At 38.3% G+C, this 21,838-nt stretch overlaps 1 protein-coding gene across 2 annotated transcripts in view; it reads right to left on the reverse strand.

Annotated features, from left to right (window-relative positions):
* Positions 1-715: 715 nt before the first annotated feature.
* FAM193A (family with sequence similarity 193 member A) overlaps positions 716-21,838 on the reverse strand; it is a 77,338-nt gene continuing 56,215 nt past the window's right edge. For both annotated transcript variants that reach the window (XM_074541654.1, XM_074541653.1), the window contains 11 exons: positions 21,576-21,729; positions 21,290-21,469; positions 18,160-18,411; positions 15,984-16,182; positions 14,466-14,738; positions 13,787-14,069; positions 11,743-11,929; positions 10,017-10,247; positions 7,312-8,155; positions 4,348-4,429; positions 716-1,599 (listed from right to left, as the gene is read on the reverse strand). In XM_074541654.1, the coding sequence (XP_074397755.1) occupies positions 1,506-1,599; positions 4,348-4,429; positions 7,312-8,155; positions 10,017-10,247; positions 11,743-11,929; positions 13,787-14,069; positions 14,466-14,738; positions 15,984-16,182; positions 18,160-18,411; positions 21,290-21,469; positions 21,576-21,729 (2,779 nt within the window). In that variant the 3' untranslated portion in view covers positions 716-1,505. The remainder of the gene's footprint in view (positions 1,600-4,347; positions 4,430-7,311; positions 8,156-10,016; positions 10,248-11,742; positions 11,930-13,786; positions 14,070-14,465; positions 14,739-15,983; positions 16,183-18,159; positions 18,412-21,289; positions 21,470-21,575; positions 21,730-21,838) is intronic.

Below are 21,838 nucleotides of genomic sequence, written 5' to 3' on the forward strand. Positions count from 1 at the left end.
CTTCCCAAGTCCCAAGCTGAGTGTAATGGCATTGCGTCTTGCAATTCAGTCCCAAGCCCAGGGGGTGGATCACAGAAAAATATGTGTTAACAAGTAGAAGACAGACAACTGTGCAACAGTTCTGGGAAAGGACATTAAATATATGCTGAGTGGAAGATTCATTTTCTTAACCAAAAACAAAAAAAGAAAAAAAGAAGAAGACTGCCTTACAATTTGGTACGGTCATCTAGAAGTAAAAAAGCTTCTGCTGTCTCTATTCTGAACAGAGTATCAGAGAACTTCTACAAGTGTGCTATCTTTACACAGTTCAAACTCCTAAATCACCCATCTTCTTTCTCACTGGGCATACTATGGAACTGCAAACCACTACTATATTGTTAACCATTTACCTGACAGCAGCAATGAACCTACCCACTTCACTATTGCACTGCTATTAAACTGGAAATTTCTGTATTACCTTGTTGCTCACAAATCATCCACTGAAATAGGAACATAATGGTAATTCACAAAAACTTAGTTCCAAGAATCAGGAGGCATCTTTCTTGCTCTAGCAGGTAGTTTTTCCCATCATGTGAGTTGGCAAACAGAGAATATATTAAAGTTGATAAGCCTTCACTGACCAATTTTGACACAAGCTGAAATTCATTTGACAAAACTTTTTGGTATGTTTCTTTCTTCCCTTTCCCCACCCACGCAGAAAAAAGCAAGACACAAGTCATCTGCCATACTAATGTATTCCATCTTTCAAAAAGAAAGACATGATTTTAATATTACTTAACAATATGTTAAAAAAGTAGCCAGTTAGGCTTCAGTGTTAATACAATTATACACTCTATAACAGATTTGATAGTGTGAGTACTGTTCTTTTTTAAATTTTCTCATTCTGCAAGTATTCTTACACAAGCTGGCTACAAGTCAGGAAGAAAAAAAATCAAAACACAAATAGCGTAACTTGTACACTCTTAAACAGTAGATTGTGAAAGAACTGAGGGAATACTTGTCCCATAAGAGCCTCTTTTTCATGAAGTCATGTCAGGAGAATTCTGGAGCAGATGAAAGCACAACTGACTAGGTCCATTCCTTTGTCAGGAGTCAGAATGACAAAACATAGCTAGATGCAGAAGTGACAGGAGCCACTGCAGATGATGCAATCTAGTATTTTGGCCTCCACCCAAGCCTAAGCAATTTAAAGTCTCTGAGGCCAAGGCATTCAGAAGGAGCTGGAAAAGAGCTATTGCTCCAACTCCAACAGCATACAGCTACAATCAAGTAAGTCTCACTCACAGACTACAAGCACACAAGCTAACAAATTCAGGTAGAAAGTGGCAATTTTTCAGTCCGCAAGAATTATCAGGCCAAAGGGTTCAGTGCAGATCCACACAGCACTGGGGACAAGGCAAGGCAGCACTGGCTCAAGACCAGATAAGCTCTCAGCACAGCAGGACAGGTAAGTGGAGTTGTCGTTCATTGATTCCTGCAGGGTTCCCTCCCTGTATTGTGTCATTTCAATGTGCAGCAAAGGTGGTTTTTTTTAAGCTAAAATTGGACCAGTTGATGGAAAGTCTCTGCCTTGTCTGTCTGGCAGAATCCAAGCAGAATCTGAAAAGAAAGAAAAGTGATAAAGTGAAACCAGTATAATTAAAATCAATCCACACATATCCCTCTTTTGGAGATAAGCTCTCATTCAGAAAGACAAAACCATACATTCAAAAAATCATTTGTCTATCACTCAAATACATAATAAAACAGTTACTTTCAACACCACTGCATTATAAGAATAAAGCAAAGGAGGTAGCAAAGAATACTGCACATTCAGCAGCACAGAAGCAAGTTAAACATCAATTAGAAACAGTAATGGTATTGCTGTACCCATCAAAAATTTTTAAAGGGTAAGAATGAGTGGCAGATGATGTGTAAAGCAGCATCACCAATGGCATGGGACACTGCTGCTTCTCTTCTTAAAAAAAGGACACTGGAGACAAAAGACCTAGGAAAGGAGGTCTGTATAATACAGCAGATAAGTAGCCCACATGCCTGGAAAAAACACTCCTAGAACAAAAATCCTTTTATTTGCTTGCACTGACCACAGTTCATGGAATAACTCTGGAAAAAGTTGCCACATGCAGGCCTTTCAGGGACTGTTAATCTGATCTGAAGACCTTTATTGAGGCAAGGTGAAGCTTGGTGAGGCTAAAGGCTGCATCAAAACAGTGCAAACCTCTCTCTGTACAGAAGGTTACACTGCTTCTGTAACAACTGAAAGCCAAAAAGGGGGGCAGTCAGAAGGAGCACAATTAAACAGGTACAGTGGAAGACTATAGTCAGACTTATTTTTTTCTTTCTGTGCTGGTTAGAAGCAGCGTGCAACATTAATCAAGATGTCAGGCTGTAATTAAGATATTCATCTATTATACCACTACAAAACATGAAGAGAAGATGATGAATGAACTCCAAGTGAAAAATATTAATTCAGTCAGCCTGTAGCTCATTGCCATGTAGGGTTACTAGAACAAGCCATGTTACTTGTCTTCCAAAGTATTATGCTGGGCATTACCAAATGGTAGAGAACCTACCTAGGTATTAAAGGTGCCTTAATGGCATTAAGTAGTTGGTTTTGTCCCCTAAAAGAGCACCTATCAGGGCTTTTCAGACACCTTTCCTAAACAGGTATTCGTGAAAACACTTACACGTTACACACACTTCCTTACAGATGACAGTAAAGGAGTAGACTCCACCAATTAGTGAAGAGATTACAAACAGCAGGCTTTAAAGTGCTAACGCTTCAGTTGGATAACATTTGACAAATTTGTTCCCAAAATTCAACTGCACTTTTGCAAATGTAAGACACTGTTTCATTCATTCAATTGAGAGTAAATAACTGATGAACAGAACTTCTCCATTTACTGAAGATTATGCAAACTTGAAGGAAGGTAAGAATATTCCATAACAAAGGCTTATATTGTATCAACATTAGCAGGATCTAACACATGCCATATTTCACCTGTAAAACCTGCATTTTGATTTTTAAAACAATCCTTTAATTGGCACCATTCAGAAAAATAATTTTTAAGACTATAGACCACGTACCTACAGCAATTTCATTGTCTTGCACATAAGTAATTAGATATAGGTGTTTTGTAGCAATAATAAGCAGGAGTTGTACTCAGTTCCTTCCAAGACCCAGACACACATTACATCCCAGGCATGTAGGCTATGAAAACTACATGAATTTAGAAAAGAAATCCATACTGAAAGCCCCTTCTTGTAACAAATGGCTTGTGTTGCTTTGGGAAATACTGCTGGTGAGTCCTAAATTATTCAATTGCAGGAAACCAAGTTATTTGTGCCCATTACAGATTTAGCTACCATAGTGAAAGGCTCACTAGATGCATTCATGGGGAACCAGCACAACCAAACTACTGGAGAACAAATTCAAACAGATTTCAGTATTATGGAAGAACACGTGCTACACTGTTTAAACATGAGATGTCTCCTCATATTTGAGGAATTCAGAGGTAACTAATATCACAGAATAGTCTGAGTAGGAAGGGCTAGGATCGTTGAGTCCAACTCTCATTATGATGCACAAATCCCAAAATCAACCAAGAAGTCCAGAAGAAAAAACTTTCACAAGCACAGATTTGTATTACTCTTTTACTATCACTGTACTAGGTGAGATGAATGAGGCTTTGGGCAACTTGTTCTACTGGAAGGGGTCCCTGCCCATGCCAGGGGGGGTGGGACAAGATGGTCTTTAATGTTCCTTCAAATGCAAACCATTCTATGATTCCAGGATAAGCATCTCCCCTTGAAGTCTGGTGTAAGACACTACCCCACAGTTCTACATCTCTGCTTAATGTACAGTAAACAATTCCCAACTAACAGCTTCTGTAAACAAGGAAGAAAACAAAACAATCAAGCCTTTCTGAAGTATCTGTTTGGAAACTTAACCTAATAACTTTTTTAAAAAAATAAAAATATTAATCGGTATCTATCTGACCTGTGTGGCTAAGAAATATCCACACAAACTCTGCTTATAAATTATGTAATTGAGAATATTCTGAAGGCCTTGATGAGTACCTAGGGGTCACACAGATCATTCTGGCACAGGCTTCTGCATTTGTGCTATTCAGCCATAAACTGTGCCCACAGATCACAGCTTTGGTGATTGTTACAGTTTTCGGAATGTCAGCTGTAACAGGATTTGATGTGTTACAACACAGGCTTTTCTGCCAGGAGTAAGTTATTAACTTGGGGCTGCTGTGGTGTTGTTTTTGCTTGCTTTACAACCATGACACATGGAAAGAAGCAACATCAGCATTATGCACAGGGATTACAGCACTTTACCTTTTAAAATACTCCACTTCTCGTTCTGTTTCATCCATTTCCACACTGTCTAGATCAATGTCTTTGGGAAGAAACACATCATCTACAAAGAAGAAATGATGGCACAATGTTAGATTCTGTGGGGAAGGGGGAAGGAAAGAGGAAGAAGCTGCATTAAAGATGTCTTTGGAGAACTGACTGAACCTCACAGACTATTCATTATTCATATTTACACTAAATTAATACACACATTATTAAACAGACACTTCTTAAAACCCCTATACTAGCATCTCTGCCCAGACTTGAAGGAGTTACACTGGTAAAAAAGATGATTTAACAGTAAATTCACTAATTGCATGGGCTGCAAAAGGTACCATAAACCTGGAATGCACATTAGAGTAACCAAATCATACACAGGGCTTGATGAATCAGATAGCTGTTTAATGCCTGAAATTTTTGGTCTTACTACTAAAAATGTAGTTCTAGAAATATTTTTAAAGCAGTATTTCTAAAGAAAAATACTTGGAAACTTCTGGGTTGTAGAGCTGCTGTACTCCCTCCGGGACATGAGGATCAGGCTGTGTCTGCAAGAGTTTAACTCATGCTAGCAACGAATAGACTTTAAAAAAAAAACACACCCAAATATTTAACACATTAATGTATGACTTGAATTGTATGGCCTCAACTCTGGCAGAGAAGTCACCACAGAGCCAGTTGGTATATTGTGCTATCCCAGCATATGGTTCTCCTTTAGACTTTAAAAAGAAATGCATTGGAAACCACATATTTTTGTAGAAACCAGTTGGAACATTTGAAGTTTTTTTTCTCACTGCATATACACTCCAGTCTCATTTCTGAAGCAGCTTTACAATATATTTCAAAAACCAGGTGTGACAAAGCAAGTAACCAAACCCACCAAGTACACACCTGACTAGAGAATCCTAGAGATGATGAGAATAGACAACTCATGCTAAAGATACTCGTGGCAGTTTTTAAAAATTTCATGTGTTTGCTATTCGACTTACTTCTGAGGAAGCAGAAAGCCCTACAAACACAGGGCTTCCCTAACACTCCTAGCTTTCTTCAGCCCTTTTGTAAAAAGGAGTAAAAATACTCTGCCAGAAGAAATTTCTTTAAGAAACAGAGATCTCACCAAAAGCATATTTACTGCTTTAATACTTCATTTGAAAACTCAGTTAAAACCCCCTAGCTTTGTTTCCCTCTTTTTATGTTCCTCCAATTACCCTAGTTTTTTGTGTCTTTGCTAATTTGCTACATCAACTTTGTATCTTGAAAAAATTATAACTACATGAAAAATCATGTATTACAGTATCTTTCTTGTAGCTCTCAGGTCAGAATGACTTAAAAGTAAAAACTCAGTCCCAAGTCTACAGAGAACAGCACAATTTTTTCTTGACAAATTCAGAAACACATCCCTGTATTTTTTCAGATGTAAACATTAACTTTTGGAAATTTTAAGTATACTTTGACTTAAGCAGGAGAAAAAAAAATGGTGGGGGCAGGGAGGAGGATAAGATGCAGAAGGTACCTGCATTCTCCTACAGTAAACACCCCCTCCCATATTTTCTCTCTCAAATATCTCCAGTCTTTTCTTTCTGATCCCAGTTCTGGAGCTCTGTCTTGCTCCAATCACTGGAGTACATTCTTGTTAAATTAAAAGAGCCAAAACCCAATCACCCCACAACAGAGTATGCACAAGAACTGAGGTGTCAGAGAAAATGGTTCCATAGCGTATTGCTGCTTGGCTGACATAAAATGGAAATATTAGGCACCAGATTTAAAAACAAAGATAGTGGGCTGACCCAATCCAAACATGAAATCACTAAAAAAATCCCTAGCACTTCCTGCAACCAGGAATTAGCTTTACATTTTTGTAACAACGCTTAACAAAAGTAAGTATTCTGAAACACTGGCAGAAACTGCCAAGGCATGAAGGTCTCCTGTCTTGCTGTGCTTATCAGAACAGCAGCAAGAACTGGTGGACATTGAATTTATGCAATGTTAGCACTCAGCTACCAGGTGATTCCAGGGGAATGACTGGGTGCTCCAAGCAGACAGATGTCCACACCACAAAGCTGCCATCCCAGCTGGTACTCCCAGTAGGGACCCAGGATGTGAAGGAATAAAGAGGTGCCTGAGAAAGCAGTTTGACTATAGGGCTGACAAAGCCAATGGGGCAGAACTGTGTGTGTTTCTCAGCCCTGGTATTAGCTGTTGGATGAGTTCAGGCAAACAAAAAATAAGTTGTAAATAAAATTATTCAAGTGCAACTTGCTTGATGTAACTCAATCTTCTACAGTTTTATTATTTCTGAGAAATAAAAATAACTCTGTTGACTAGAATGAGTTAATGTGGAGAACACACTCAATTTTATCAACTAATTAACATCCCACTACAACTTCTCACTATGGCAAATAAAAAAAAGTCAATTAGTTTCCACATTAATTTACCTGTTGATGTAATTAATATAAGAAAGGAATTATTGTCACTGAAAAAAATGCATACTTGAATGACCTCACGTGAAAGACCATTCTTTGACTGAAGAATCCCCTTATTTCCCTTGCCTAAAGAGTAAGACCAACTTCACACTATACTCTTCATGCTGTATGAGAAACAATCTTGCTTTTAAAGAAAATTCAAAATGGATTTCAACATACTATTGAATTAAACAATATATTTAAGCAAGAAAAGAAAGCCAGTCTCCTGGAAAGCCTAACTGACAAAACCCCCTAGAAAACCTAGAGCATATGCTTATTCATTTGTTTGTAAAAGTATCCTACAATTCTTTACTAAAACACTATCCATCTCTTAATTGTTGCAATTCTGATGACTTGACTTTTCCTGATACCAGTTTTCCAGTTTCTCTGATTGACATTGGCAGGAATGCCTGAAGATAAATATGTCTGGAATTAAATGGTAAGAACAGAACATAAGCAAAGTTTTTCAACTTTCTTACACACTTACCAATGGAATTGTTGACTTTGTCCCCTTTCTTCTTCTTGTTTTTCTTGTTCTTGCCTTTTGGTTGAGGAGAATCTGCAAGTATTAGCTTATTATTTTGCTGCTGCTCACTTGGTGATGGGGATTCACTTGTTACGGGTGCTTTCTCTTCCTTTACATGGTTCAACTGCTTTCTGTTGTTATTGTTTAATTTCTTCTCATCCTTTTTAGGTTCTGCAAGTGTTGGGAGCTCTGCTGCTTTTGCTTTGGATTCCATTTGGTTTCTGGCTTTAGTCTGGATCTCAGCTGCTTTGGAGGATTCAACAGGCTTTTTCACTTGTTCAACACACTGTTTGCTCATCTGTTTTAGTTTCTGTTTGCTGTTTCCTTCTTTATGTTGATGCATAATATCAAGCAGAAAAGAGAGGGGCTCATGCTGCTTTACAGTGCCCTCCTTCTGATAAAGCAGCTTTGAGTCTCTAGTGTTGACAGGGTTGGACAGTTCACAGCCTGTCTCTAGAACTGGCCTCTGTTCTGTGTGATTCACATGTCGGGACAGTGAATCAGCTGAGGTTTCTATCTTTTCTGATTGCTCAAGGGTACCATTCTGAATGTCTTCTGGGCTGTTTGGCACAGCTTCCTTCACTGCCTGGCAGTTCCTAGTGAGCAGCTCTGCCTTTGCACAGTCCTTACTTGTTCTCTCTTTCTTCTTTTTCTTCACAGCCCGCAACTGCTGAAGCTCCTGGAGCCGCTGTAACTCCTGTTTCAGTCTCTCCTCCTCCTCTTCCTCACGCCGCCTCTGCTCCTCGAGCAGCTGGTGATGCTCCCTCTCCCTGGCTTCAGCTTCAAGTCGAGCTTTTTCTTCAAGCTGCAAAGTAACAATAGGTTTATTGAAAGTGACAAATATTTTGGAAATGAAGAGTTTTAGGGATTATTACTACTTTGCTTTATGAATTTTATAAACCCTTGGGTGTGAACATATGAAGGTACTTAAATCTGTAACTGCAGAGCAAGCAAATAAGTATACAAAAGCTGTCCTTTTAAATATATTACAATCCTTTCTCTGTTCACATTTTCTATGTTTCTCTAACTCATCTGACTAATGTTAATACCAACTGTTGATCCTTTCTTCCCTGCTGCTACACCTAACTTCACATCAAAGTTTCCTATAGCCACCAAATATTCAGCTTCCTTCTCAAAGACCGTGTGTGTTTCTCAGGTAACTCAAGCTTGCATCAGGTTGTATAATTTACCTGTTCTCCTGCTATGGTAGCAGAATTGCCCTCTTTCAGAGATCAGGAACATTAGAAAGAAAAATCATTAAAAACATTCTGCACCAAAACACTAAGCAAATAATAGTTACATTAGAAGTTGTCAAAAATCCTAAGGATGGCAGATTTCCAATGTCAGCCATTAGTTCATTAATAAAAACAAAGACATGAGGGATTTTGCCAGCCATTACTGCCAATGCCTAAAACTTTGCTGGGTATCATTGATCTTGCATCATTAACAAAATGAAACAAAGTCATACAATGAGAACAGCCATGAACATTTAGTTTCTTGCACATTTAGAGGTGCCTGTATGGCATTACTTTTTCAGTTACAGAAGTCATTCAAAAATGGGAATTACTCATGAGAATGACCCTATGGCAATTTTCCACTTACACTCCAACTGCACTGTATGAGCAAAGTGAATTTTGCATTGCAAATTTTACAAAGTTTATTTTATTTATAAGTAATCCACTAAACCCTCAAGATGCTGAATAGCGCTACAAGATGAACACAGAGAATTTAACTTGTGAATATTAATCTTCCAAACCCATGGAAGTCTTTAAAGAATGCAGAAGTAGTGCCAGAAGAAAATCCACAAACAAGAAAATATTTACAGTGTGATCACATAACACGCTTACGAGAAATCAAAAACCTTCAGCAACCAATTACACTGAGCCTTGAACTTTATCCTTATGGCTGATACTTGAACTGCTCTAAGAAAAGATTTCCTGACTGTTTCAACTTTAAAAAAAGGTATTTCTTCTGTTATTCCTCTTTCATATTTCCTCTATATTATCCCCAGCAAATACTGTTTCAAAAAAATTAATTTCACTATTACACTTTGGAGCTTTTCAGAAATCTTTTGTGCCAATTTTCACTTGAAAGCAACCTGTAATTTTTTCTTCCCTGCCCCCTCTCTGCTGCTTGCCACTCCAGCTCAGGACAACCCTTTGTGTCATCACGTGGCACAGCACTTAACCTCTGTCACTCAGGACAGCAAGGTGCTCAGTGCAATTATTCTAAAAATACCAAATGCAACTCTTCCTCTCTCACAAAAGCACTGACCTATGTTTCCTGGCTTTCTACAGAGACACTTTATCAAAACATTATCCCAGTACAGAACACTGACTTTCTAATTTCCCTCACTTTTAAATGTCAATGCCACAAAACAATAAAATAGGTAACACTTCTGATACTCAGAAATAACCTTTGGAAGTGTGGGGAGTTCCAATATAAAGCTGATTTGCACCAAAACACATGACAATGGCATTTTCAGGAATCCTCCCAGTTGAGTATATAACTCCTGAACAGGTAAGCCAGTTGTGTAAAAACAAACTGGCAGTGTACCACAAACCACAATTACAGCATTAGGATCAATCAGTACACAGTGTCTTCTTGAGGGGAGTGCACAGATTCAAAAGTGTGAGGTCCAGGACGAACATACTTTCATGTCTTACCTTTCTCTGCTTATGCCTGGCTCGCTTGGCTGCACGAGAACTGCTCACAGGTTTGGTTTCAGAGCTGTTTATAAACTGTAGCAAGTCCTCCACCTTTCGATGGTCAACAACACTTTCCCTTTCAGAGATCTGATCTGGTTTCTTCGGCTGCTCCTCTTTCCTTTTTGTTAAACGTAAACGAAGCTTTTCTCGCATCTCTGCATAATTTCTACTGGTTGGTGCAGCTGGAGGCTGAAGGACACACGACCAAAATTTAGTGACTAAATGGAAAAATTTCACTGACTTAATGCTTCTGAGATTTTGAAATACCAAAATACTCTGCCTTCAAATAACACAGGAGGTCCAAACCTCTATCAAGCTCATTGCTTCTATGTGAACCTAACGTCTATTTAACAGGCAACAGATCTGCCACACTTGTGCTGGCTTCTGAACTACATTTTCCAACTGAAAGAACAGCAGATCTTGAGGAGGATGGCATGAGTAAGAAGACAAAGAAATAACCTTTAAAAGCAAGAAAAAATACAGTGACTTTTATTTCCATATTCTCTTGTGATTGGTAAGCTGTATTTGAAAATTTCAAAGGAGCAAACGCTGGCTCTGTTTTTATTTCCCATGAAATCTGTTTCAGAGGTTGAGCTACACAGGCCTCTGGGCTGTACCAGTGAAGGGCTGGATATCCTGCACTGAAGCCTGCCAGCCCACCCTCCAGCAGAGTCCCGTGAATAACTCAACACTGCTGCAAGTGGAATCCTTGCATCATGTTCCATATCTGTATTTCCAATCTCTCCCCTCCTGATGCCTTATCCTCTCTGCTCCTGTACCAGCCCTGGTGCCCATCTGCTCACAGCCACATCAGTTCAACTCACTAAACCAGCAAAACAAAGCCTATTAACTTAAAAATCCTGTCACATTCTGCCACTTCAGCAAAATGAATAACTTACTGTGCAGTCAGGTAACCATCAAACATAAATCAAGCATGGACATGGTGGGAGCATTCAAGGAGAAATGGGATGCCTTCCCTGGCCCCTTTAAGCCACAGGGCAGGGGATTTAATTCACTTGAACAACTAAGATGAAACTGACCTGATCAAATACATGGCAAATAAGCTGAGCTTTTACTTCAAATAGGAAAAATTACTCAAATTTTACCAGTAAACTGATTATTAAAACAGGCCACACACAGATTTACAAGTTAAGAAAAAAATAATGTGTTATATTTCAGCTAAGAATCTAAAGTTTCTCTTTTTTTTTTTCTCCTTTCTAAAGAATTGGAATAAAGTGAATACTTTGAGGATTGTTATTTTTACAGCTAGCAGACTAGCTCATAAATTGATTTAAAGATTTAAACTAATACCCTATATAAAGGGTACTTTTACCCAACCTCATCACATTCATTGTAACTACAGTGGAGCAAATTAATTTTGTAAAGTTATTTAAACGGCTCAATGCCCCTGTTTGCAGTTTCAGTCAAACATGGCATCTATTATCCAAGTCGGTTGCTTCCTAAATCTTTTAGTCATTTTTATTGCTCTTAAATGCTTTGAACTGGAAAGGTTTATTTCAATCCTTCATTTCAAAGAGGAAAATTACTTTTCAACTCCTTTTACAACCTCTTGAGTGAGTTCCAATGCCATCCCCTAAGCTGCAGTCTGATAAATCACATGCAACCTTATGACGATTAAGTGACAAAAAAGCAAACAAAAGCGATTTAAAATACAAAAACTTACTCCTCCATGGCCGAAGAACTCACAGTAACAGCAGTCACAGTATTTTCCTTCCTTCTGATTTGTGGAAGTTGAGGTACTGGAGCTATGCTCTGAGCAGCTATCTTCATCCTGGCTCTCCTCCCCATCGTACTGCTGATGATCGTACGTGTTACTGTTCTCACAGCGATGGCCCTCACAATCAGGGTCACTGTGTCCAATTAAAAAAAATGCTTATAAAACTCTAATGATAATAAATAAGGCATAATAATAACCAATAACAACAACAATATTATTATCATTATTTAAAAAAAAGAAATGTATACACGTTCCTGTCTCTAACAGGAACAATGGTTCTCGAACTGGGATCAGTCATCCTAAAGCTTTCATCCACTAACTTACAAATGGAGACATTTGAAACCAAGCAGCAGGATAAAATGATACACAGGAAAGCCATCTATAAGAACCAAATTTAGTGATGCCCTGAACAAGCATGCCTAGAGAGTGAGTTTTGGAACAGCTCTTCCTGGCTTTAAACAGGTAAAGTATTTCAGAAGTACTGACTAGCTTTTTTAAATGGAATAGTTTTGAAACTGCTGCCCTTCTCACCATTTGTGACATCAAGAAGGTTTCAAATGCAGTTGCAAATCTCCTGGTTTTAGATATATTTTCAAGCTCTTGACTTAAATAAAAAATCCAGTGTCAGCTAAAACCTAGAAGTTTCCATTACCCTGTCTGCAACTTGATTCTTAAGGGGGAATACTGGCACATCTCTTCAATAAGCAGGTACACAGCATTTGATTCCCCCAGAGCTCTGTGTAAGTGCACACAACATTTCTACTGCCCAGGTCTTCTAAAACAGAGGTGATTTTGCTCCAAAAGAAAGTAGCATTAAAAAAATCCCCTCTCTTGTCTATCATTAGTATTTCTTTGTTCTTATGTTAGAAAGGTGAAAACAGGCCATATTCTGCCTTATCTACAGAATATGTACAAATCTGCTTTCTAACCTCACTCCCTCTTCCCAGATTGCAATCACTGCTTCTGGGTCTCTCTCAGTTCATTTTTTTTTTCCCAAACAAAAAATATCACATTAGCATCTGGAAACAATGATAAAAAGTTGGATTTCTACTGTGTCCATATTCAATTATGTCCCTGCACTACATAAGAAAAATTCTTGACAAAATTGTGAAAATTTCTCAAGTATGAAAGAACAGTTACTTATCTTGAGACATCATCAATAAAACCAGTTGGTAACAGAAACAAGGACATTTTTAGAAGTATTTACCAAACCCTACCTAAATCTCACACCATCTTCCAAAAACTTACAGCAGCCAGGAGATTACATTCATAGCATCCATGATCACAGCCCTACAGGTCATAGAGCTCAGAGCAATGACTCAACTGCTTTTCTGTTATGCCTCCACCCTTCAGACACATCAAAGGGCTGCCACCATTGTCAGCCTGCCACAGTACATAACATTACCAGAAGACAGCTCCACCAAAGTGCTTCCCACCTCCAAGACCTTTGAAAATCTTCAGAAATCACAACATCCCTTCCACGTTAAAACCACTGTATAAATGGTAGGAGTCATATCTAAGAAGCCTAAAGTGCAGTCAGGAAAATGTGTCACTACATGGCAGGTTCCAAGACCATGTATGACCTCTTTATCTTCTGAGCTAAATTACAGAGTAAGGTCTTCACAGCTTTCCACTCCTGCTTGCCATGTAATGCCAAAATGACAGAAAACAAGAGGTCTGCGTCTCAGCAGCATCATTAACCAGTAATTCGAGTAAGGAACAGTTTGATTTGTATATCCCAGACAATATTTCTAGAAGTGTGCAAACATTTCTTTTCAAGCCTCTAAATTCAGTAACTGGACTGCACAATGGAAATCATATTTGTGAAGTCTCACACCAAGCTACATACTATGTGTCTGAACTTGGTTTAATTTGCTGAACACAAACACAGCTTTCACACTACAACCAGTGGCAAAGGAGAAGAGGTATCAGTATTTTCATTTCCTATCTACTGAATAAAAAAGAATGGCAAGAATAACAACAAACTTACCTGCAGACACTTGGTGGGGCACTTACAGAGCTGTCTGTGGTTGAAGTAGGAGGTGCAACTGTAGTAGGACAAAGACCTGAATGAGGATCCACAAATCCAGGGGCTGTTGCAGCAGTTTTGGGGAAAGAAGGAGCAGCAAGGTTTGGAAGATGTGGAGTGGAGGCTGGAGACAGTGCAGCAGGAGACAGTGAAGGAAGGGATGCTAAACTGGTAGGACTATTTCGTGGTGCAACTGGTGCAGAATGTCTATGATCCTCTTTATTAATATTGTGGAACACTTCACCTAAATTGGAGGGAAAAAAACAAACACCTACAGTTAAAAATAATTACTAAGTCCCCATAAACTATCCATAAAATCATATAAAGTACTGTATATTTTCAGCTTCTATACAAACCAGCAGTATTTCAACTAATTTCTACTACCAATTCCCAACCCTAACATCAAGGTCTCACAAAGTTCTTCAATCCAGAAGACTTCAATCCAGACAGAGACTACCTCAAGAATAATAACAGCAATTAACAAAAATCATCAAGATGCATGATTTTACTAAATTAAACACTTATATAAATCCTTATAGTTAGCTACATAAATCCTTATAGTCAGCTACATAAATCCTTATAGTTAGCTACATGTACTTGAGCCAGTTACTGAAGCTGCATGTAAGTTACAAATCCTTACCTATCGACGAAGGTCTCTTGGATGATACTTTGAACTGGTTGCTGCTTGACTGCACTGTAGTTGCTGTGCAGGAGACAGAAGAAGTGGCAGAAGAGGTTGCCATGACAACTTTATTAGCTTCCATAAAGGCATCCTGGAAATTGTACAGACATTTCTTCTTTGCAGCATTTTTTTTCTCTTTGCTGTCAGTAACTGCTGTTGTTTCATTACTAGATGTAGTAGGAAGTGCTTCGGGTCTTATTTCTGAGAGTGCTGGTGCTAATATATCACTCCCTTCAATTGAAACACAGAGTAATTAAGAATCACATAATTACTGAAGTGTCTTTACAGGATTTAAATTACACATTCAATAATTCAGATGCAGACACATGATATATTGTTAATGTTGGATTAGTAGGATTAGTGAAGGGAATCCTCCTTTCCCTCTCCATCCTCCCAGATAATGTAGGTGTAACAAAATGTGCTGGGAAGTATCAGAGCAGAATCACAAACCCTGAAGACAGAATTCTAAGAATGTCACTAAATGTGTTAACAAGCAGCAAATGTGCTACAGGTATCTTCATCCATTTATAATTGAAAAATTTCAATTTGACAACATTTCAACATGCTAAAGATACAATATCCACTATCTGAAATCCAAGTAGGCCATGACAAAATTGTAAGATGAAACAACATATCCATTTATCAATACAAAATTATAAACCATTTATTTATTTATTTGAATTGCAGTTAACAGAAACAGCTTTGTGACAGACCTTCCAGATGAGTCTGCCACCAACCATCTGTTGGAACAGCTACCCACAACTACATTTGTAAATGGATGAGCTGTCCCACTGGGGAAATTTTCTGGATGTTTTTAATGCCTTTCTTTTTAAGTATCACTGTAGTAGCTTCAACAACTTAGCAGCACATGAGTCTGAAAAAGAAAGCCAACATGCCAAACCCCCAAGCCTCCTTTTGTATACGAGACAAATAAAATAAAAAAGGCTTTTTAGTATTTGCTAGGATGTGAATGGAAAGATTTCTCTCTCTAATTTTCCTTTTGTTCTCTTTCACTTTAACCATTACGATTTCCAAATGCTTCTTGGCTTAAATTAATTTTTTTCTTGATTTGAGCCTTTTTCTCAATGACAATGTGGTCATCTGTGTGCATTATAAGAAGTAGAACACAGTGCCTTGTTACCAGTGCTCTTATTACCCTGTAGGAATAAGGCAGGCTTTTGTGGAGAAGTCTAGAAGTTATTTAAGGTTTCCTTTACAATACTAAACTTCTGAAGACAAACAACTCTACAATAACCACAGGTGAAAACGAGCATGCTATTTGTTTGCCTTTAGCATCTTCTCCCCAGTACATAAGAATTTATTTTCCAATTTTCTGCCCAACTGGAGTAGAAGTGGCAGCAAATCTGCCAGAATCCCATGTTATAAAACCATGGTGATAAAACCCACCATTCCTGAAAAGAAACATAAAACATAAGGCTTTTAACTAGTCAGCGTGAAGTAGCAACAAACCCTCACCAGGAATTGTGTCAGGCAAAAACGTAGCAGGATTCCAGTTCTTGTCATTCATCACCTCTGAACCCCAAAGACTTATAAATTTAGAGCTATTCCAATCTGGAGTGCTCCCAAAACAGCTTGGATAAATATGATCTTGGAGAGATGCATTGAATACTTGATGCTTGTTTGTATGATTCTGAACTGGAGCTGGTGGTAATGCCTGCAACAAAAACAAAGATTATCTTCCCCATTAATATTCTGTTTGCTTGCACAGTCACTCCAACAGCAATATTCAAATCATAGTGTTTTAACTGGAAAAAGCATTATCAAAAGTATAATAGACACTATTTCCCAGAAAGATAAAAAGGCTGATTTGTTGATAATTATAATGCATATAACATATTACACAGATTGCATGTACATGTGTATATTTTACACTCACAAAGCACTGCTTTTAGAATTAACTAACTGATGAACACAAAATATCCAAATCTCAAAAAATAGTTGTGTCAATATATAATTAAAAACAGTATTTGTATGAATTTAGAACTTGCTAGGAATTACTACCTTTCAAAGCATGAGCTGCCTAAACAAATTCATCTTCTCTGACATGACAATCATTACCACAGAACACAATTGTGGAAAAGGGACTACAAACACTTCAGCATTGAAAATAAGGGCAAGAGAAAAAGAAACAAAACACATAAAACAATAGCTAATTATTTTCTTCCTTCCTTTTAATTTTCAAGTATTAAGTGGTTCCTAACTTAAAATTAACAAGCAAGGAATACACCCCTTCCTTTTAAGTACCAAGTGGGGGAAAAAGAAAAGGAAGCACACATTTTTTCTCATTTTATAGAGACAAGTTGTTTGGGCTCACTCCATTTCTTCTGGCTGAAATTGTTTACACATTCTAAAATTACCTTTTCCCAGAGACCTCATGCAACATAAACATTATATTCAAATACTGCTACCTTTAAAAAGGAAAAGCAGCTTTTTTTCTCTTTTTATATTAGATTTGATGCAATCTAAAAGCTATGCAGAAGTAGATAGAGATATTATAGATAAAGATATTAAAAATATCAGTTGAGTCCAAAGACCTTTCGGACATTAGACTCATGGCCAAACAAACTACTTAAATAAATAGTCTCCCTTTTTTATAAAGAAGGATTTTCATTATCTGCCTAATGGTGAAGGTGGGAGGGGCTGGAATAACCTGCATTGAAGAAAATTTGACTACATGGCTGCAAAGAAATACTTAACATGGTCTCAAAAGAGCAGCAATAGGCTGTTGCTGGCACATTGCAGCTATGGAACAGAAGTAAGGGACACCCAAGACAGGAAAACCCAAAGTGGATGCTAAGAAGGATAAAAAGAGCAAGTAAGAGTCATCTTGATGGATTATTCTACTCTCCTTGCAACCTTGACCAGTGGGATCAGACCAGGAGAAGACAAGGATGTACCTAATGACAGAGGCTTTTTTTACCCCTCTCAGCATCACCCACAGTTCAGCTGCTTTAAACATACGTGAAACAGCATCCCCATGAACAGGCAGGCTTGGGTTTAACTCATATTTCTGAAAAGCTGTCACTTGGTCCCAATTATTGTTCCACACCATTCTCTCTTGTTTATTATTTACGAGTTTAAGGTGAAAAGAACTTTGCAGAACTTGCAGAAACACAAGTTCTCTTGAAGGACAAAAAACCCCTTACAAATATGAAATAAGACTCCTATGTCTTTGCTCAAAAAAAAACCAACAAATCCCAACAAAAAAAAAAAGGAGAGGAATTCACAAAAGTTTTTAATTACAAATCTCAGAATATTATTGCCAAAATGGAATACTAAATTTTTCTGATACATATAAAATGAAGACAATTAGTTTTCTTACACTGACTGAAGATCCATCACTGCTTCCACCTTGCAAGCCTCATTTGACTCAACATGCTTCCTAATCACAGTGAAGACATTATCAGTCTTCCTGATGAAAAAATACCCTCAGCCATTCTGTACAAACCTTCCAGCTGTTCTCAATCTCACTCCCTGCCCCTCAGCATTCCTTGCAAAAGAAATATTATAACCAAACCACAATTTGGAACAACTTTTCATTGTTTCACTGATACTCAGTCATGCTGGTTTATACAGCTGTACAGAATTTCCCCTGGGATGGGGATGCATCCATCTCCTTGGTCAGGCTTACCTTATTGTGTGTGAAGGGAGAAGCAGTGTACAAGGTGGGGTGGATAAGTGGACGAGGCAGATGAGGAATTGTATGCAATGGTATATGCCCATGGATGTGAGGGTAAAGATGAAGTGCAGGATGTGCAGGTTTTTCAGGATTCATAAACTGGTGCCCAGCAGGCAGGCGTCCAGTAGCAAGTGCAGAGACTGTTAGTCCTGAGGCTTCTTGTTTGCAAACATGACATTCACAAGCATTTGGACCTTGGTCAGCCTACAAAAAAAACCCAACAAAACCCATTAAAAACTCAATCTACTCAACAGACAAAAAATTCCTGCTAATCAGTAGTATTACTTCATTTTGGATACATCAATGAATATTTTCAGAGCATCCATATAATTTTTTCTAGTACCAATAGAAAAGTCTCATAGTGAAGCAAAAGCACTAGTGAAGAATCTCTGTCTTACTTAAAAGAACACCCTAAAGACTGAGAGATTTCATACCATACAGAGATTTAATGTCCACTATGAGTGACAACAAGCAAAATACTGATACAAACCTTGAGAGCATTCAATCATTACCAGGCAAACACCGCAGTATAAAAAGAAAAAGCCTAACTGGACTAATATTTTTCACAACTTTCCAAGCATATGTAAAAAATGGGTGTAGGAAGTAGTGGTAAGAGTTGATTAGCTGATCCAATTGGAAGTAGTCCTCAGTGCAATAGGCAGAGCACGAACAGCATGTCAAGGGAGGCAATCTCTCCACTCTGCTCAGCACTGGCGACTCCAGTGCCAGGCTCAGTCCCAGGCTCCCCAGTATGAGACAGGGACACCCTGCTGTCAGACCAGGGAAGGACCACAAAGATGGGAGCATCTGTCAAGGACTGAAGGAGAGCTCTAGGACTGTTCAGCCTCAAAGAGGAGATTCACCCTGACTGGGTGGAGAAGGGACGAACAGAGAGGACAGTATCAGGCTCCTCTCAGTGGCATCCCATGAAAGGATCAGAGGAAATGGACACACTGAAATACAGGAAATTCCACTCAAACCACTCATTTGTGAGAGTGGCTGAACACTGGAACATAACACCTACAGCAGTTTTAGAGCCTCCACTCATGGTGGTACTCAAAACCCAACTGGACACTGTGCTGACCAACTCTCTTTAGATGATCTTGCTTTGACCAGGAAGGTTGGTCTGGATTATCTGCACAAGCCCCTTCTAAACTCAATTACCCTGTAAATGTGTGAGGCTGACATTTCTCCTAAAAATTTCACAATTGCACCAACCATGAAAAATCCACACTTCAGAAACTTGTACAGATCTCAAGGTATCATCAGCCTCTATTGTCTCAAAAGAACTCCAGACTTGAGAAGAAAAGCAGCCCAGGAAAGAGCAGCTTCATTTCCCTTTCAGCTCATTACTTTTTCCAGCACTGTCACCTGATATTTTACTGGTATATAATTTTATCAGAAACAATACCAAGAATACTTCCCAATTTCTCATTTTCCCACCAATGTGGCAGTTTACATTTTTCCAAAAATGTAACATTACAATTACCTTTCTAGATCAGAACTGCCAGGTGATGCTCTTCTTACATATCCCTTCCTCTCAGAAACAAGTAACTCATTATTAGCATTTAAAGGCATTGCAACCTTTAACACAAGGTATATTTTAACAAATAACAGATGTCATCAACCAAATACAGCTGAATTAATTTCATGTATAAAGAAAACAAACCCCCCTACCTTTATAATAAAAAAATCAGTACTACCCAGAAATTAACACTAATCTACTAACAAATGAAAATGGAAAAAATATTTCAAACAAACTGAAGAGACTCAAACTCCAATTCTGATGAATTGGGTACTGAAAAGGAATCCAAGAGAAATAGAGGTACTGAGTAAATTAGCAAAACCAAGAGGTAATGCCAAAAAATCTCAAATTCACATGACGTGTATAAGTGAAATTCATCATTTAAATACAACACTACACTACTCAGCTCTGATTACATCAGACTAAATAAGAATGTCATTAAGAGTTCCTCAGAATCATTCTGAAAATACTCTTACTCCTCAAAGAAAAGAAAAAGGCCAGATCCATCTTTTTATCTTGCATTTTAGTTTGCTTCCCCCTAAGGCAAGCAGACTTATATAATCTAATTTGATTTTCCACAACAAATACTGAATATCTTTCACCAGTTTCAAACTAGTCTGACAGAGGTCTCACCCCATGTAATTTTTATGGCATAGGTCAGCAATACATAGAATAAACCCTCCATGTACTTGCTGAAAGAAAATTGGTTTAATACTCTTAATACTTTCCGTGGAAGCTCTTAAAACATCCTAACTAGAGGATAACACCTGCTGGGAAATGATTATTGTCTAAGGTCTCAAAGGTGCACCACTATGCACTCTCTCATGCCATAAGAAGAAATGAAAGTGACAGTCTCTCTCAAAGCAGGGAGCCTATGTTGTAGCTGCAGGGTAACTTAGATTGAAATCCTTGTGGTTACAGAGACAAATCCATTGGATCCTTTGCTTTGGTGCTCAGTTGTTAAACCAAACACTGTTACATGCAGAGCAGGTAGTCCAGGCATGGTTCTCTAGGTGGTCTGTTGACCTCACAGTCAAGAGCTTCATAATCTCAAACCATTAAAAACAAATAAACCAAACATCCCAAGACCCATACTGTTGAAGTCATGCAACGAATGTATATAGACAGGGAAAGGCAATCTTCAAATAGAGGATATGACTATCCTCAAATATCAAAGAAATATGTGTTAACTAAGTACTCATAACATCCACCCCCCACCCTAATTCATTTCAAATAACATAACACCAATATTTAGCAAAGACCAGGCTGATCTTCCAAACAGAAATGCTTGTTAGTTTGTTTCTCATTCATACAGGTAGGAATAGGCTTTTTCCCCTTTTCCTGAAGTAACTTTTAATATAACTAACATACTTCAGGTTTTGACTAAAAGGTTATTTGACATGACAATGTAACAATTAGTTATTTTAGGTGTCATACTTACCTACTGACAACTAAATATTTTAAGTTAAAAAATTAATTGACGATGTAAATGTCTTCTCATTCAACAGCCACATTTCAGAAATTAATCTACTACAAGACGCTTTTAGATGTCTGTACCTGCTGACTGGGGTAAGAAGGTGGTGGACTATCCATTTTTGTTTCCTCTTTCCTTAATGCCCTTTTTCCTAGAGACATTTCCTCCTTTTGAGTCCCTGGTGGTTCACCACTGCTCTCCCCATCTGCTTCTTCATCATCTGCTTCTGAGGAACTGCTGCTAGTACTGCTCACCTGAGGAGACTGGACAACATTAACTCATTAACATGGGGACATGAATAAGGACAAGCCTTTCTCCAGTGAGCACATCCAAAAAGCAGAACAAGCTAGGGCACTGCAAATGCTGTACCTCATCTTTCAGGGCCATGTTCTCACCGCCGCCGTTCAGCTCGCTGTGGATTCCATTCATGTTGGCTACAACCTCTGCATCGTCGTAATTATTCAGTGGGTAGATATCAGCAAATTTTGCTGATAATGGTGCAACATCATCATCATCACTACCACTGAGGGGAAAAGAGGCTTAGATAAATCCCAGTGCTCAGTTATAGTGAAAGCAGCTAGAATACCAAGATGAAATAAAGTTGAGGGCATCCCTTGTATAAATGTTCCAAT

This window comes from Zonotrichia albicollis, chromosome 5, assembly GCF_047830755.1.
Source record: "Zonotrichia albicollis isolate bZonAlb1 chromosome 5, bZonAlb1.hap1, whole genome shotgun sequence".
Classification (NCBI taxonomy): Eukaryota; Metazoa; Chordata; class Aves; order Passeriformes; family Passerellidae; genus Zonotrichia; species Zonotrichia albicollis.